The 18,570-nt window shown below is 37.1% G+C and overlaps 1 protein-coding gene across 1 annotated transcript in view; it reads left to right on the top strand.

Moving 5' to 3' along the window:
- The first annotated feature begins 2,454 nt into the window (after positions 1-2,454).
- The window catches only part of LOC149250652 (protein OBERON 4-like), a 33,506-nt gene continuing 17,390 nt past the window's right edge, over positions 2,455-18,570 (top strand). The window contains exon 1 of the mRNA XM_089459165.1: positions 2,455-4,828. Coding sequence (XP_089315291.1) covers positions 2,455-4,828 — 2,374 coding nt within the window. The remainder of the gene's footprint in view (positions 4,829-18,570) is intronic.

Raw genomic sequence — 18,570 nt, 5'->3', positions numbered from 1 at the left:
CTTATTTTTTCAAATACTAAAAAGATGTTATGAGCTAAAAATCCAAATACAGTGTAAAAGTAAAATTTACTCATTATTAATTTATTTTTTATTTTTTATTTATTTTTTAAGTTAAGGTTTCTTTGATTGTTCACTAAAATTACAAAAACTAGAGGTCAAGCATAGAATAACACATTATCAATACACATTATTAATGATTAAGAAAAATGGGAGGAAAATTAATTGTTTGTAGAATTTAAAAACTTTTACACAATTTGAAAACTGTCCTTATAAAGGAAAAACAAACTAGGAAAGTAGCAAGAAGAGCAAACATAGTCCTGGGCCTCCTAACTAGAAAAAAAAGTAAGTGGAACATAAACATTAGGAAGATAAAGATATATCCACCTCAATGAGATGAGCTTCGTCCTTGCAGGGAGGAGCTTTGCGTGGGCTTAGAGGTAGACCAAGCTTGAGATGAGCGAGGTGACCTTCAATATCCAAGAGCGACAACTTCAAATTCTTTCGTTTGTTGAGAATTTGATTTCTTGCATCCCTACGATCCAACAACACCTTGCCCTATAGAGTCTTTAGATACCAACAGAAATCCACTATATAGAGGTCATGATTTTTCCTTTGGTATTCCTTAGGTTGGGAATCCACGCTACAATGTTATCTAAGATCTTTGGATTCGAAGTCCTTTGAAGGTTGTCCCTTACATCCATCTCTATTTCGTTAGGCTCTCACAAAATTTTTCAGAGGGGTATGGTTTTGAGAGTGGCGAGCTAATGTCTTTGCGCGAAACCAAGCTTGCGAACCACCAATGTCCCCTCACCCTCCACCTCCCCTGCAGTTGTGAGCTTGTTGACGGGTCATGGTGGGAGTGGGGAGAAAGAGTCTCGTTGGATTTAATATCCCCGAGTTTGAAGGATGGATTGCATGCAAACAGGAAAAAAATTGTGGAGCCTCTAGCAATGTCTAGCAAGGTGTTTGCACATGTTCAACATTCATAAATCTCCACACTAACCTTAAACATCCCAATCAAAAAATCATTTCCAAATTATTTTAATTAATATACTTTTAATTAATACTAATAAAACACATTAATTATTATTTTAATTAATACTAATAAAACATATTAATTATTATTTTAATTAATATAATTCCTTTTAAATAATACCAATAAAACACATTAGTAAATCTTAAATTATAATATTTTTTTATGGGAAAAAAATAAAATAAAAATAAAAATCAATCAATCAGAATGAGGTTTTGCGTTCCCATTGACCGATTCACCGATTCTAACAACTTGTAGGAATTGTTGTTAAATTAAGTGTCTTCGCGATGCATTTCGCACAGTCTGTCAAAACAAAACAAGTACTAAAAACAACATGAAAAGACAAATAAAAATTTAAGCCTGCCACGAAAGGAGGAAATCATTCAACCAATTCAAATCCATGAACAATCCCCATTGGAGCATGGCAATCCCATGAGAACGAGGAGAATCTCTAACCGTGTTTTTTTTTTCAAAGCTGATGTGTTGAAGGCACGGCGTTGACTGGACAGAAGAGAATATCATTTCATGGACTTTTCCCTTCCCTCATTTCACTTTAATTTGGATTACATTTAAGCTTGAAATCCCGCTGGCTTTCTCTGGTCTCAGAGTGGCGGAGTTTAAGCACTCCCCTGCAATATACACAGTTGGGCCATCTAATTCTCTGTATATTTATCCAAACAGGCCTTCAAAATGAGGCCTTTGAAGGGCGAGAGCACCACCACCACCAGCAGTAACAATAGCAGGTCAAGCTTGCCGAGGGAATCGGCCCAGGATCGAGAGGAGTCAATGACAAAATCAAGTGGCCATCTGTTATTCAAGAGATCCCGAGATGAGTCGTTAAGAAACAGAGATGAGCGAAGTTCCTCTGGAATAGGTCGGAACGAGACTGCAGACTGTGGGGGTGCCCGGGAAGACGAGGATGGGACAGAGAGGACAGGATCGCGTGATGGGTTCCATAGAGGAGAAGGATTCAAAGGTGCCCACGTGAGAGAGAGCGAGAAAATTTCAGGTGAGTCTTGTGCAAAATTGCAGTTTGTTGATAGAGGTAGAGATGGGTTTAGGGGATTGAAGTCTGAAAGGGCTTTAAAACATCAGATTGGAAATAGATTTGGGGGAGTTCATGGATTGGAGGACGTGGAGGGAAGGGGGAGGTCGTGCGGTCATTCTAAGAGTAGCGAGATGGAAGAGGGAGAGCTTGAGCCAGAGGCGGAAGTTGATGGGATAACTTTGAAGTGGAATTCTGTTGGAAAGGCTGGCCACAGGAAAATTACAGGGGGAGTGAAGAAAATGTGGATAGGAAGGATGGGAACGAGACTGCATCGGGGCGAAATGGTGAGAAGAAAACTGGGGTTGATGTTGATTTTGTTAACGTGAACAGTACAGAATTTGAGTGCAGGAGGAAAAGTGGTTTTGAAGAGAAGATGGGATTAGGTTACGAGGATTTTAAAAAGATGAAAGAAATGGAATTGTGTCATGGTGCTTTGCAGCGAAATGCTGAAATGGACAATGGTAATCTCCAGGAGGAGAGAATGCAGAATGATAATGGTGCGGTTGAAGGGAAGGTCAAAAGAATGAGCAATGGAGGAAATGACACAGAAGAGGATCACAGGGGCTTGAGGAATGAACCTGATTCGGATTTGAGAATGGCTAATGTAAGAAATGAGACAGGAGGGAATCTCAAGGGCTTGAGGAATCAGCTTGATTCAGATTTGAGAATGGGCAAGAAGAATGAAATAGATCTCGAATCTGTTGCGAAGATGGAGGAAGGAGATGATGTAGAAGCTTCCAAGGAGATGGGGGGTCATGGGTTCCAAGAGCTTACCTTGAGTTACATGTGTTACAGATCAAAGCCCCCGATTATAGCTCCGTCCAAGGCAGAACCAGAGGTTGAAGCTGGAACAAGTATGTTGTGGGAGAAGTCAGTTCCCAACAGAGGGGTGAATGCGAAAGATAAAGGTAAGCAATTGGCACTTTCTCTGTCCAATGACACGGAGCCCACAGACCACAGTGGAAGGTTACTTGAAAGAGATTTTTTACAGTTGAAGGAAAATCACGGAGAAGAAGAAAGATCTTTTAGAATGGAAAGAGGTGCGAGCAGCAGATATCTCCCTAGTGAGGAAATAGTAGAGATGGAGCTATATGGAGGAAAGCAGAGACAGAAGAAGCTTAAAACTGAGCCTCTTCAACTTTCTCTGGGTTTACCAGATGTTTCATTGACCTTAGCATCACAGAACCCAAACATGCATCCAGCTTCTTCTGGCCGGGCAAGAAGTGTCCAGTCGTTAGGTCACACAAATCATACAAGGACAAGCTCACACGGGTTTACTACATCTCTTGACTTTTCCGAGTCACATACTTTTGTTCACAATCCCAGCTGTTCCCTCAATCCAAACTCCATGGAAAATTATGAATATTCTGTTGGTAGTCACCCTGTTTCTCAAGGGAATGATCAGTCATCTCATGGTAATTGGCAGGTTCCCAATGCAATCGAGCAGGCTTCCCCTGTTAACAGTGGATCAACACAGGAGAGGTGCAAACCAGGAAGGGACATTTCTCTGTACCAGAGAGTTCTGCAGAATGGGAACATGCAAGGGAATCCATCTTCTCAGGGTATTTTGGGTGGAAATAACCTAGATAGGAATCCCTTTGGCAATGAAAGAGGTGCCGGAGACTCTCATTCTCAATTTAGTTATCCAACGACATTGGCACCACGGACAAGGAGTTTGGATGAAAGCCAGGGAAGAAGTAATGGCAGTGAAAGGCAGTTTAGTTTTCCAAGAGAGTTACCAGAGAGAACTAGACAAGAGGCGTGGTCTTCACCATCACAGAGTGCGAGTTCACGGGAAACGAGATCGGTACAGCATAAGCAAAATGACAAGAACATGTCAAAACCAAAGGCAGATGGAGCTATTTTGTTTCAAAGGGATAAGCATGGAAGAGATGGAGAACAATCCATGCCAAGAGACATTATGATGGCTGGCAGGATTCTCCTTGAGATTGTTTCAGAACCAATTACTACAATGGCTCAAAAGTTTCAAGAACTGCCAGACAACATCCTCGAGGATGTGAGGGAGTACTTATGGGATCTAATTGGAAATAATGAAAATAGAGATCAACTTGCTAATTTTCAAAAAGCCCTTCAAAGGAGTGATTTAACTTCAGATACACTACTAAAGTCTCACATGAAGCAGTTGGAGATCTTAGTTGCCTTGAAAACAGGAATTCAAACGTTTTTATGTCGAAACAATCTCCCAATAACTGAGCTAGCTGACATTTTCTTAGATGCCAAGTGCAGGAACTTGGCATGTAAGAGTCAGTTACCAGTGGATGACTGTGAATGTAAAATTTGTTCTCAAAAGAGTGGGTTTTGCAGTGCATGCATGTGTCTTATTTGTTCGAAGTTCGATTGTGCCAACAATACATGTAGCTGGGTTGGCTGTGACTTCTGTTTACATTGGTGTCATACGGATTGTGGGATTCGAAGGTCATATATCAAGCCTGGTCCGAGCATTAGAGGAGCACCGGGGACCATGGAGATGCAGTTCCACTGCGTTGCATGTGATCATTCTTCTGAGATGTTTGGGTTTGTGAAGGAGGTGTTTAAAACATGTGCCAAAGACTGGAGTGCGGAGACTCTTGCCAAAGAGCTTGATTGTGTCAGGAGAATTTTTCAAGAAAGCGAGGACTCTAGAGGGAAAAAATTGCGAAACAAGGCTGAGGAGCTGCGGGCTAAACTTGACAGCAAAAACTGTGTCCCTGTAGAGGTCTGCGACAGTATTTTGTTATTTTTGACTGGTAAGCATTGTGAGCTTGCTGCTGAGTTTTTGAATTAGTTCTTCAAATTTAATTTAAAAGCGAGTAAAAGTACTGGGAAAGGAATTTGGGTTCAGAAGGAAAAAGAGGTTACTTATTTATTATTTCTTGAAATATTTATTTACATGGTTAACCAGAAGTCAAACACAAGTTAAATGATAGCCATGGAAACATTGTTCTAAAATAAAAGGCTAAAATGTATGAAAGATAAGATTGAGAAAATAAAAGCATTTAATTTTAAACTTCATACATGTATAATATTGATTCCATTTCTAATATTGAAGGAATAGAAATATGAATGATAAAACAAAAGTTCTTGAAAATGCAAAATCTGGATTGACGTGAATACTGGAGGATTATCAGATGGATCTAATGTAACAACCAGGAGTTATATTTTTGTGGAAGCATGTACATGGTACTTTGGTTTATATAGTTAACTTTTTTGTTTGCTTCCTGCTCGCATGGAAAATTTGAATCTAGCAATTACTGCTATCCCTTCTGCCAATTTGTAGTCTTAAAGACATGTTTATTTCCTCATGCTTGTTCCTGTTCCATGCAAATGTTTTTGGAAATGAAATATCTTTTACAGAATAGAACAAGACTATACACTATATAAGAGTAGGCATCGATATCACACTAAATTGTCTTCCATGTAATACAAATGGTAATGGCCTTTCATCCAAGTACCTGCATGAGTGGTAATAACATTGATTATAGGTATTTGTGCTTTGTTTATTGTACAGTTAACAATAAAAAATGATTTTCCAATCTTGATACATTGATTCCAGCATCAGCTTTAATGTGACATGTGAAGTCGTTGCAAAAACTCAATATAGCCTCAAGGACAGTCAAAAACATGAACTGCCTAAAAATACAATCAGTGAACCTGAAGGTAGTATTCAATATCCTGCTATGAATATGGATAATTTGCAGTAGTGTTTTGAAGGATAGCAAGCAATATCTTTCATTCCCTTCTTAGTGAAAAATTTGGTACTTTACCTAGATTAGCCTTTAGTGATCTTGTCACTAAAAAAAGTGATACTTTTTCTGAAGCTTGTTCAACTATTTCCATATAGCTGAACCATGCTACCGTCCTTTCTCATGGAAAATGTTGGAAACGATTTTAGGTTGATCCTCTTTTTGTTGCCAGGAACTATGATGAACATTTCAGTTATTTGCATCTCAATTAATTGCCAAGGATATTTTTGAGTAAAGATTCTTACAAACAGTTTTCCAAACAGTATTATTTAAATACTGAAAGGAGTAACGAGTACTGGAGATTTTATTAAAAGAACCAGCCTTTTTTCTTCCTGGACTCTGGAAACAACTGAAACTTTTTAGAAGAGATACTGTATGATTGTCAAACACTAACTTCTTTTAAGTAACGGCTAATTTAATTTTACGAAGGTGCTATGAGAATTGGACTATCACCAACTACATATTCCAAGTTTTCCTTTTGCTCGATTTCTGGCAGTTTCTAAGTTGGCTGTCAACTTGTTGGGTTCATCTGTCTTGTGTTATTTTGTAGTGCTTGCTGGTAGTTGGGTGGGGAGGGGAAGACAAGGGTTTGTTACAAGGTGTGCTAGAAAAAGGGAAAGAAAGGAAGTGTAAGTATGGGAAAGGCTGAGTTTAGACAGATATGAGCCAAACAAAAGAACACTTACATAAGAATCAAGATCAATATTTCTATTTCTTAGACAGACACAGTAATGCACAAATAAGACTCGAGGGCATCGAAGGCTAAATTTTTTCTTTAACTTTATAAGCCTGAGTTGTTTTAGCACTTTTTTTCTTGTCTTTTGAAATTACGATGTTTATTTCCTACTCTGCGGTTAGTCTCCTCACCTGTTTCCATATGTTGTGGATATGCTAAATCAAAAAAGGAAGGAATAGATACGACAATAAAATGTTGTATGAAAGGCAATAAAGGTCTTAAAGGCATGGATGAAGATCAGAGGACACCACAGTTCCTGTCATTTTGCTTATATTTTCCTGTTCTACAGCAGATCAGACTTTCCTGCAATTAGGTGGAGTTTACTGCTTTCCTGTTGTTAGACTACCTCTATCTGCTGACATTGTACCTTGATCTTGTGATTGGCAATGTCGTAGCAAGTCCTATGTGGGCACCTTTCTGTATGTGACCTTTAATCTGTGAATTGTAGTTAATGCAGCTAGAGCATAACTGATTTTTTTTCAAAAATTAATGCTTGACTACTCATCGATTTTATTCACATCTTGTGTCATTTATAAAAATTAATTCTAGACTACTCATCAGAGTTCACAAGTCAAGTTAGTTCAAAATTAATTCTTGACCAATGTTGCAAACATCTTGATTTTATTTCGAAAAAATCACGAAATTGCGATTTTTTTGCCTAGCCGATGTCTGTCGATTTTACTGATATTTTGGTGGTATGTTAATTTTGCCAATGTTTGCCGATTTTTACTGATATTTTTATGATTTTTTGGCTTTTTGGACCCTTTCCGATTTTATCCCAATGCCAATGTTTGCAACATTGTTCTAGACTACTCATCAGATAATTTCAGTTGTATGGGCTCTAGCTGCAGAACTTTAATTCACAGAAACATGCAAGTCCAAAACTTTCTTGGTTTGCATTCGATTTTGATTTATTTAAGTGAAGGTTGAATTCAAGTCTGAACTATTTCAGAAACGGGCAAACAGAATAATACATTGTTAGAAACTAAAATGAGGTCATAAATTTGGATTTGACTTCATCATATCCTGGCAAATGCTGGGGTTGTTAGTTGCAACTTGCACTGAAAAAGTGACGTGCTCTACATCTCAGGTGGGGCAGATGCGTCTTCTTCTGTGTATGTAACACTAAATAAAAGAAAAGAAACGAAGAAGGCAACCTCTTGTTTCTTTTACCTACTGTATTTAAACAATAATTATAAAAACTAGCATAGATCTATTTTAAGTTCAAGCAAACAACTCCTCAGTGTAACCCTGGATCTCTTAAGCACCGAGAGGGATCGAAACAGGATCCATAAATAGTCTTTGAGCTTTTGACCCCTATTGGAACTTAATAGATGTGGGGCTAAAATGGATCTATAGTATTATAAAATGACAAGTATGTGGAAGAGAGGTCTCTGTTTTTTAACTGAGCTTGTACCTCTGTAAAAATTTGTTATTAGCTATAGTTGAAAATATTTGATATTGTCTGGAATTACTGCCATTGTTGCATACTAGTTTCAAAAAGCTCGCTGTCTAATGTGGATGAGGTTCTGAACTTTTGGTTTAAAATGGAATATCAGTTATGTTATCAACTGCTGGAACTTGTTATTAACGGTCCAGAGTACTAATAGATGTTTTTACATTGAGCGAATGATAGTTCTTTGAATTCAGTTTAAGCTGATAACTGATTAGGATTAACAATCACAGTCATGAATTATTCTATTTATCTTGTACATTGCTGCATACTCCAATCATCAATGTTTATCTAGGGTGCACTTCCGCAAAGAATTGGTTATTAGCTAGGAAACGACATGCCTTCTAGGGCCTATGTCTATGTGTTGGGCACGTGACATGCTAGGACATGTGTTTGATACGTCTCCTGAAAAAAAACATAGCCAAATGTGTGTCTGACATGTGCCCTAGCAGTGCTCCAAGGGTCACTAGGATATTTGGAGATTTGGAGGGTATGATGTGCTTGGAGATAGGGGGATTAAGAAGTCCTATACTTGGCAGGGAACTCATGGGGCAGTATGTACTATTCTACAACTATCCAAGTCTCCTTTCTTGGGCTACTTTATCCTCTTGTTGCGAGAGGAATTGGAGCACATATGGGAGTTTGCACACTTTGAAGAAAAGCAAGAATGAGTAGTCTAGAGTAGAGACAATGGTATATGTGCACTCCAACCTCTTTCTGATTTACAGGATGTGGGATGAGTGGTTGAAGGGAAAGAAAAAGATATGTGATGTATTTCTTGATGATATGAGTTTGGACAACAATGTTGAGTTGGCATTAGCAAACTTGGGCCTTAATGAACTAGTGCTAGAGGTAGTCACTTGTAATTATTTACAGGATGTGGGATGAGTGGTTGAAGGGAAAGAAAAAGATATGTGATGCATTTCTTGATGATATGAGTTTGGACAACAATGTTGAGTTGGCATTAGCAAACTTGGGCCTTAATGAACTAGTGCTAGAGGCCGTCACTTGTAATGATGATGATCCACTTGAGGTGTTATTTATCAGACCGACAGATGCATATCTTGGATTGGATATAGAGGTAAATGGAGGAGAGAGCTGTGGCAGCAGAGGCGATCTTGATGATTTTGACATGGAGGGGTATGACTAATGAGCTATGAGATTCCTCCATCTATGGTTCTAGAATTCTAGTATCTACCCTGTTTTGTAGTTGCCATTGCATTCTGACCTATAGTATTAATGATTTGATATTACATTTTGACTTTGATGAGATCAAATGAGTAAATGAGAAAATCACTGTTGATGGTTCTAATTTCTAAACCTCTATTTTATGTGTATTGAATATTCTAATTTCTTATGTGTTTGGTCATCATCGATGTAGTAACTAGTTATATCATTGTAAATGTTCTAAAAAATTTGAATCTTTTTGTCTATGTATATATCATTATATGTATAAAACACATCCCACATGTTACATTTTGGGGTTCGATGTTTCTTGTGTTGGTTGCTCGTATCTGTGTGTCTTTTGTGTTTTGTGTCCTGGTGTCATATGACTCAGGTTATTAGCTATAAACAAAAAAAATTGATATTGTTAGGAACAACTCTAAAGTTGTTTGCTCTTCCAAAATCTCCATTTATTGAGATTCTAGTCCAATAGTAGAATATTTGTATAGATATGTCTAGTACTTAAAATTTATCTAGTGGGAGGCTAGATAGAAACTAATAAGGGGTAGTTAGAAGCTGGCTAGGGGAATCTAGTTGTTTGCTTGAGAGGCACAAGGTTAAAAACTGTGTTACTTTGTCAATTGGACTTTTAATAAAAGTATTGTTTACAAGTCCTCATATGTGTAAAATTTTGTGTATGTTCCATAGTTGCACAAAGCGAGAGTGTCAGGAGAGTCATTTCCCAAAAAACCTCAATAGCAGAGAGTATATATATATATATATTTATATATATTGGGATTTATATGTTAAAGAAAACATGCAAAATGCCAAATTAGTTGCAAAATATATGTAAACATTCATATTTATACATTAATGAAAGTAGAAATGACATCCATATTACATTAATTATTAATGTAAACATTCATATTTATACATTAACGAAAGTAGAAATGACATCCATATTACATTAATTTATTAATCATTTGGGCATCTATCATTTAGGGTCTAGATTCTAGTAGTTACAAACAAACATACAAATTCTTAAGCCATATAATAGAAAGTAGACCATTAACTTATGGAATGAAATCTGTTATCCAACAATTGTCAACGATAACATGATCAAATAGTTATGTTTACAAAATAGGCCATCTACACATTAAGTATGAAGACTGAAATGTCCAAAGCAATAAAATGAGCTAGTTGCTAAATACTATGAATATCACCTATGACAGCGGACATATAAATTAGTGAAAAAGGAGAATTTAACATTACCATTAGGGAGGGCCTCGAGAGTGCACTCCCTAGCTCCAGGAGCATCCTAGGGAGTGCCATGCTCCCAAAAGGGCAGAGAGCATCTTATATTTGTTTGGAGTGTGCTTGTGAATTTGGAAGCATGCTCCCAAGGGCACTCCCTCTTGGAGCGTGGTTCCACGGGGGAGGGAGTGCCCTTGGGGGGGTACTTCCTGCAACATTAGTATGTTCATTATCTTTGTTTATATTTTGTATTAACTCTGATTTTTCACAGTGAATCTTAGTTTCAAAATGAATTACACAACACCCTTAATTTATAGGCTAAATGCACTAGTTCTAGGTTAGCGACGAGTCTAAAGGCAACGTGCATGTCTAATCCACAAAGTATTTGGTAAAAGGGTTTTGGTCATTATGAAAATTAATAAATTTATAATATTGGATAAACATGAAGAAAGGTTGGTAGACAAGATAGATGAGGTTGTAGTGACATTACAACTCTAGCTAAGGTATCGTCATGTACCTATACAACATTTGCAGATAAGCTTGTTATTGCCACACGTGAAAAGCTAATAGTAAAGTAACTCATTCATTTGGTTTACACAACAAATAGACACATTTAATTGCGGTCATCAATGAGCAAATGAAAGATTAGAACTTTTCTACACCTTGTTAGGTTACAACTATTGTATGGATCCATGAGATCATTGGGCACAAATGGTGGTTGCTTTCCCTCATAAGTGGTGTGACTACAAGTGGAAAAGCATAGATCTTTGAACAGTAATCTCATCTGCTCTCTCCCTAGTTTGTTGTGATCTCTAGGGAGAATGGGGCTTCTTTAAAAATTTTGATCCTTCAAGGATGTTGTGTTCAAAGAGAGAAGATTGTTTCATGCCCTCCAATTGACAAAGCTTTCTATAGAGGAATTTTTGTCATGGAAAAAGTCAAACAATGTTCCAATTTCTGAATTCAGGCTTCTGAGATTCATAATGAATTAAGAAAAGTCTTTCGGTGGAAATCACATCAGAGAAATTTTTGGCTGACGCGTTTAAACCAACAAGTGTGGTTCATCATCAAGACCAGATGAAGAGGTAGACCATGGCAAAAGCTTAAATAGAGAGCAATGTAGAGACCATAATTTCAAGTAACAACTATTTTTGAACAATAATATTTAAATTATGATATTAATTTATTAAAAACAAATATTATTAAATAAAGACTATATTAAACAACTAGTTTTTGAAAAATAATATTTAAATTATGATATTAATTATTAAAAAAAATTTAAGTAATGACTATATTAAACAGCTAGTTTTTGAAAAATAATATTTAAATTAATTTATTAAAATCAAATATTATTAAAAAATTCTATTAATGGAAAATAATCGAAAAAAATAACTAACAAGAATCAAAAAATCAAAGTCAAACTCCAAACAAGGAGGGAAGTAAAAAATTATTATAAAAAGGAGTCAAGACCCTAATCGAGACAAGATCATTTAATAAATAAAAATAATTAATGGAAATAAAATAAACTAAAATAAAAAATTAATTAATAAAATAAAACAAAAATATATACAAGTCAAAAGAAAAGTAATCAATAAATAAAACAAGGTCAACCATAAAATACGGGGCTGAGGCCCATTAAACAAATATAAAAAATACTAAAAGGACTTAAGAACGAATAGGATGATAAAATACCTAAGAAAACACGAAGGATCAAGAATATAATCTCTAATGAAGAATAAACCAACAACAAATACTATAAAAAGGACACCAATACCTACATAGATAAATAAACAAACAAAATAAATCCCAAAAAGAAATCTAAAAAACTAGGAGGACACTACAGGGACCTAACTTATACTAATAATCCAACCGTCATCTCTATTCAAATTATTGGGTCTTTTTTCGATTTCTAGGGCCTCCCTCAATTTACGATGATGGAAATGACTAACCCTAGCAATGACTTGGTCCTCCTCAATGTATATGTGATGCTTCGATTTATTTGCATGCTCTGCCAAAGCAGAGGAACGGGTCCCGCCATGCTTGATGTCAGCGGCATGCTCACGAATCCTTTGGTTAATCGAGCGACTAGTCTCACCAATGTAGTGAGTCCCACAAGAGCATGGGATAACGTAAACACCCTTCATATTTTTGGGGTCCACTAGGTCTTTTACAGACCTAAGGGAGCTCCATATGGTATTTAAAGGTCTAAAGGTTAAAGCCACCTTATGCTTCCTTAGGATCTTTGGAATCTTGTCAGTTGTCCCTTAGATTAAAATCTATCTCTTGCTATAAAGGCCAGTAGCTCGATCAACTCGTTCAGTCATAAGCTTACTGAAATTTGCCCTCTTACCCCAGAATCTATGGCTTGCCAAAGATTCATAAGGAAGAGGCTTCTCTGAGACCCATTGTCAACACGATAGGAGGGCCAACTTATCTTCTTGTTAAGTATTTAGCCCAAAAGCTTAAGCCCCTTGTTGGGCATACATAATCCTTTGTCAAGGACTCTGCATCGTTTGTCAATGAGTTATAGAGCTTCAAGCTTGATCCAGATGACAAGCTTGTGAGCTTCGATGTGGTCTCCCTCTACACTAATATTCCTATCAACGAGGCCATCAAAGTCACCAAGTGCATTACGGATCTTGATACAACTAATTTAGTTGGTATTTGTCTTACTTCTACTTTCTTTTCATTAAATGGGGAATTCTATGAGAAAACTTGCGGTGTCGCCATGGGTTCCCCCCCCCCGTGGTAGCTAATCTATTCATGGAGGATTTTGAATCAAAGGCCTTAGCTTCTTCTCGTCTTTTGCCTAAGACGTGGAAGAGGTTTGTGGATGACAGTTGTGTCATTTGGTCCCATGGTAAGGAAGAGTTGGAACATATTTTCCTCCATCTTAACAATCAATCTAGTTCCATAAAGTTCACGATGGAATTTGAAAATAATGGTAGTCTTCCCTTCCTTGATGTACTCCTCTCAAGGAATGATGATGGCTCTTTTTCTCATAAGATATTTCGTAAGAAAACTCATACATAACAATATCTTCATGCTAATTCTCATCATTTCTCAGCTCAAAAACTTGGTGTTCTCAATACCTTAGCGACTAGAGCTTTAAGAGTTTATGATGACAACCATCTCAATGAAAAGAAAGCACATCTCCTAAGTGTTTTCTTTAATAATGGGTATAGTAGACACCAATGTACTAAGGCTTTCCTCACAGCTGAGAAGGGTCCTAGTGCTAAGAAAGATACCAAGGATCGATTTTTTGGTGTTCATTTTCCTTTTATCTAAGGAACCACTGACAAGATTGCAAAGATCCTAAGGAAGCATAAGGTGGCTTCAACCTTTAGGCCTTTAAATACCATATGGAGCTTCCTTAGATCTGTAAAAGACCTAGTGGACCTCAAAAATATGAAGGGTGTTTACATTATCCCATGTTCTTGTGGGACTCCCTACATTTGTGAGACTGGTTGCTCGATTAATCAAAGGATTCGTGAGCATGCTGCTGACATCAAGCATGGCAGGACCTGCTCCTTTGCTTTGGCAGAACATGCAGATAAATCTAAGCATCACATCTGCATTGAGGAGGCCCAAGTCATTGCTAGGGTTAGTCATTTCCATCATCGTAAATTGAGGGAGGCCCTAGAAATAAAAAAAGACCCAATAATTTGAATAGAGACGATGGTTGGATTATTAGTAGAAGTTGGGTCCCTGTCCTGTCCTCCTAGTTTTTTAGGTTTCTTTTTGGGATTTATTTTGTTTGTTTATTTATTTGTGTAGGTATTGGTGTCTTTTTTATAGTATTTGTTGTTGGTTTATTCTTCATTAGAGTTTATATTCTTGATCCTTCGTGTTTTCTTAAGTATTTTATCATCCTATTCGTTCTTAACTCCTTTTAGTATTTTTGTTATTTGTTTAATGGGCCTCAACCCCGTATTTTATTGTTGACCCTGTTTTATTTATTGATTACTTTTCTTTGAATATATATATATATATATATATATATATATATATATATATTTGTTTGTTTGTTTATTTATTTTTAAATTTTTATTTTTATTATTTATTGATTACTTTTTTTTGAATTTATATTTATATATATTAATTTTAATTTTAATTTTATTATATATATAAAGCCCCAAGGGTTAGCTCAATTGGTCAAATAAGTGCCTCGCCATTCGGGAGGTCACAGGGTCAATTCTCCTCGAAGCCCTTGGGGTTAGGCTTAGCTATTGGCCGCGGGGCTTGATACCCTTGATCAAGCTTAGATATTTCCGTGGACGTAGCTGTCACCCAGTGGAAGACGAGAATTTTATACAAAAGCATCCAAAACTACTCAAGCGTTGAGGACAACACTTTTATGAAGGAGAGGGGCATGTTAGGTCCCTATACTACTATTGTATCCCTTTATTGTTATTAGTGCAACCCCTTTATTGTATTGTTGTGCCCATGTAGTCCCCATATTGTTACTATTGTGCCCGATAGAAGCCCACTATTGTTAGAATATTATTGTTATGTCGGCTCTGATTATATTGTGACCCCTTAGACTCCTATATATAGAAAGAAGGTGTTGTCATTTGTATCATCCAAGAATTGTTCATTTGTGTAATGTAAAGGAGGTTGCCCCCTCGAAGAGGCTGATTTTGAAGTCGTTGATCTATCTTTTCTTCTATTTTGTGAGTTGGGTGCATAACAGATGGATGTATAAATACCATGTATAAAACCTTGTTAACACCCATATTTGCTTGCACAACTGGAGGGTTAAGATCCAGCTAGATTTCATCATGCTGGTTGCATTTTAGATGCATCTTGACCTTTACATTGATTGGGCTTATTTTAAAGTCAGTTTCACTTGTTTTTGAGAGGGTAGTTTGCTTTTTTCTAAGAGCAGGAGATCTTTTTCCCACATGACAAAGATCTTTACATATTCTTGGTCCTCAGATGAGCCTGTTTTGGGTGACATGAAAGCAGTTCACAACTACTATTTTTAGCAGCTTGCTTTTGGAGGCTTGTTTCTAAGCACACATTTGGATCCTTGTGGAAAAAGCAAGGCGAATAAGACTGTTTCATCCACATGTGAGATGTTATTATTTTAGCTGAGCCTAGTTTTAGAGTTGCTATCTTTGGCAGTAGTCTCCCAAATGTTACTTCATTTTTAGTCTTTCCTACCTTTTGCTTTTTTCAGAGCTACACTGCTTCTTTTGGCATTTATATATTTAGTAGTTTCTAGTTCTGGTAGGTATAGGTTGTGATGTCATGGTTCCAGGTTTGCAGTGGTGGAGTGGTTCATAGGATTGTGGTTGGTGAAGGATGATGAGTCGAGCATTGATGAGGTGAATTGTCTGTGTGCCATGTCGCAGTCATTCAGAGGTTTCCCATTTTGGTGTGAAGATTGTCCTAATTTTATCAAGTCCTATTCCCTAAGTTTGTGCTCCTTGTCATACTTGATATATTTGATATTTTAAGACCTTAGGTTTTGTTTTATTTTTAGTTTAAGTTTTCAAAGATAACCAAGAATTTTGTTTTAAAGAAGTGTCTGGGGCACAGCAAAGATCCAAAATTACATCAAGAGTTGCATGCTGGATGAGAAGTTGAGAATGCCTGATAGGGAAAATTTTGTGTAGCATAACAACGAAATTACTGCATGTACTATTATCCTAGTGTGTATTTTGTAGAATATACCTACAATAAAACATATTTTAACATGCATGATTGCTATAGAGAAGCAGGGGTGTTGACCAGACCTGGAGCTGGAATAGGCTCCGAAGGAGGAGCTTCTTCATTTAAGCCAGGGAGAGAAAGAGGGGGACAGCATACAAAATTTGCAGAGGATGAGTGAGACTTAGTGCCATGTTGACTAGAGAGCTTCAGTTCCTCAACTTGACTCCTGAGAGCTGATTTCATCATCCATCATTTGGAATTGATGTCATTAACTTATCGATATATCCAGTGGAGGAAAACTGGGTTGTCAGCTGAGTAGAACTATTCAATGACAAATCTAATAGAAGAAGAAGAATCTGGAAGGGTTTTCCCCCTTGTCGGATTTTGCCCTGGTCTTTGACCAAATCTCGGTGTCCTCTTTGCGCATGCTTTTCTTCTTATGTTCCTTTCTGTTCCGCTGATATGATGTTATTGTTCTTTCTGTATAATTGCTAATGACATAATAATGTTACGGGGTGAATTTCATATGTGTATGATGAAAGGTTAAAAATGCAATTATCTAAAGCAAAGAACAATACTGCCTTAAGAAAATTAACAGTTTGAAGGCAGAATCCATTGGTTTGAGAGATCACAACTAATAAATTACCATGTATCCTTCAATGGCTGATGATTGGACTGAGTTTAGCAGCTGTTTATCATTTTTGCAGTTAGCTTTGTTGGAGAGAAGCCTTTATTTACAGTTTAGATTTGCTATAGAACCAACCTAAAATACTGGTTTTGGATGATTAATAAATGAAAGGCCAGGAAAAGTGAGCAAGAATAGTCATGGATTGGAATTGAGTGATGTTTTAAGAGGTTCCTGAGGCCAAACATATGACAAAATGTTAAGAAATCTTCTTTAAATGAATAAACGAATGCAGGAATATTCTATAGAAGCAGGAGATGGTTTATGTTATGCTTGGCTTCGTGAGAGCCTAACAGAAATATTTAATTGACTAGAGCTTCCCCATTGAAACCACCAATCGAGTGATTGGGTGGTCATAGTTTTCAGGCTTGTGTTGACAAAAATTCCTTTCCACAGCCAATTGAAAAATCCATCACATATAAGAATCCTTCTCTCTTCTATAGGATATTTATGTTGACAATGTGAGACAGTGGAGAGTTCCTCAAGGCAAAGGAGAGGTTTGAGTATGTGTTCAAACATATAGTAAATAGGAGATGTGCTCAAGGAAAGGCTTAGTCAGGCAACACAGGAGTGAGAAACTGGTTATGCTAGCCTGCTGGTTGAGTTTATGATCTGATGAAGAGGGATTTGCCATGTCTAAGCATGACATTTACTAATTATATCCCATCCAAGCTCTTTCCTGTTTTTGTCCTCAAAGCTGTGCCATGCAATTCGGAATTTTGAGGTTTCCTTGTTTGGAGAGTTCCCCTTGTTTGCTTTCTTTGGACGGTGTGATTGGCCGCTGATTGTCTATGGAAAGCACACATGCATGTCACCTGCCTTTACTTAAGGATCATGGGATGCAAACTTCTTGTTTTCATGAAGTTGACCTAGTTAACCAGTAGCTTTTCCACAGAAACGTTTATCTAAAGTAAGCCAATCCGCACTTGGAAATCATGCAGAGTAAGACAAGATTGATATGCTTTCCTTGCTCTTTCCACAGACAGTTCGGGCTTCTATATTTATAGAGATGAGGGACTTTGCAGGAGCTAAACTGTTTTTTCTGAGGAGATTACAGCAGTAGAGTGCTCATCATCCTTTCACATTCCATCTAACAGACCACCTCCAGTAGTGCATGCGACTGGAACAATGACAACCTGTGATCTGTTGTCACTATGATGTAATCCATGTCTTTTGATTAATACATTCATTTGATTACATTATGCCTTCTCTGTGGCTCCTAGAATCTATTGGTTGGGCTCTAGTTTGATAGTATTGCAGTGCTTTGGTTGGTTTTCATGCACACACTTTACATTATTATTCAGTTAAGTCCCGCATACTATTTTCATTCCCTTTGTTTTATTTAACTGTTGTAATTGACTTAGGAATCTGATTTCAACCACCTTGATTTTCACTGAGAGTTTACCTTTGCTCTTGACTTCTTATGGGATCTCAAGAGTATCTTGTGTGTGCTGATAAAATTGGAGTTTACACAGATTTATTAGGTTAAGAACAGCATGCAACCCCCAGGGATACCCCCCTGAGACTGGAAAAGCACCAATGCATATGGGGAAGCATCTAGCAGTGACATGGCTAGATTGCCTATAAGTATCAGGGAAGTCTGTTGGTGCAGTTTTGCATGATAACAATCCTTAATAAATTTTCTTGTATGTTGTCTAAAGGTACAATGTATCTCAATCAGTGGATGCCTAGGGTAAAATTATGAGTGCCCAAATGTTATGTGCCTTGATGGAGGAAGTCGTTGAGGAGGTGAGAGAAGATCACATGATGCAAGTTGTTATTGATAAACAACTAAT

Source organism: Pinus tabuliformis, chromosome 7 (genome assembly GCF_031772625.1).
Source record: "Pinus tabuliformis cultivar Carrire ecotype Pingquan chromosome 7, CPIR1, whole genome shotgun sequence".
Taxonomy (NCBI): Eukaryota; Viridiplantae; Streptophyta; class Pinopsida; order Pinales; family Pinaceae; genus Pinus; species Pinus tabuliformis.
Note: the sequence above shows the minus strand (reverse complement) of the source record. Positions and strands in the feature narration are given on the sequence as shown.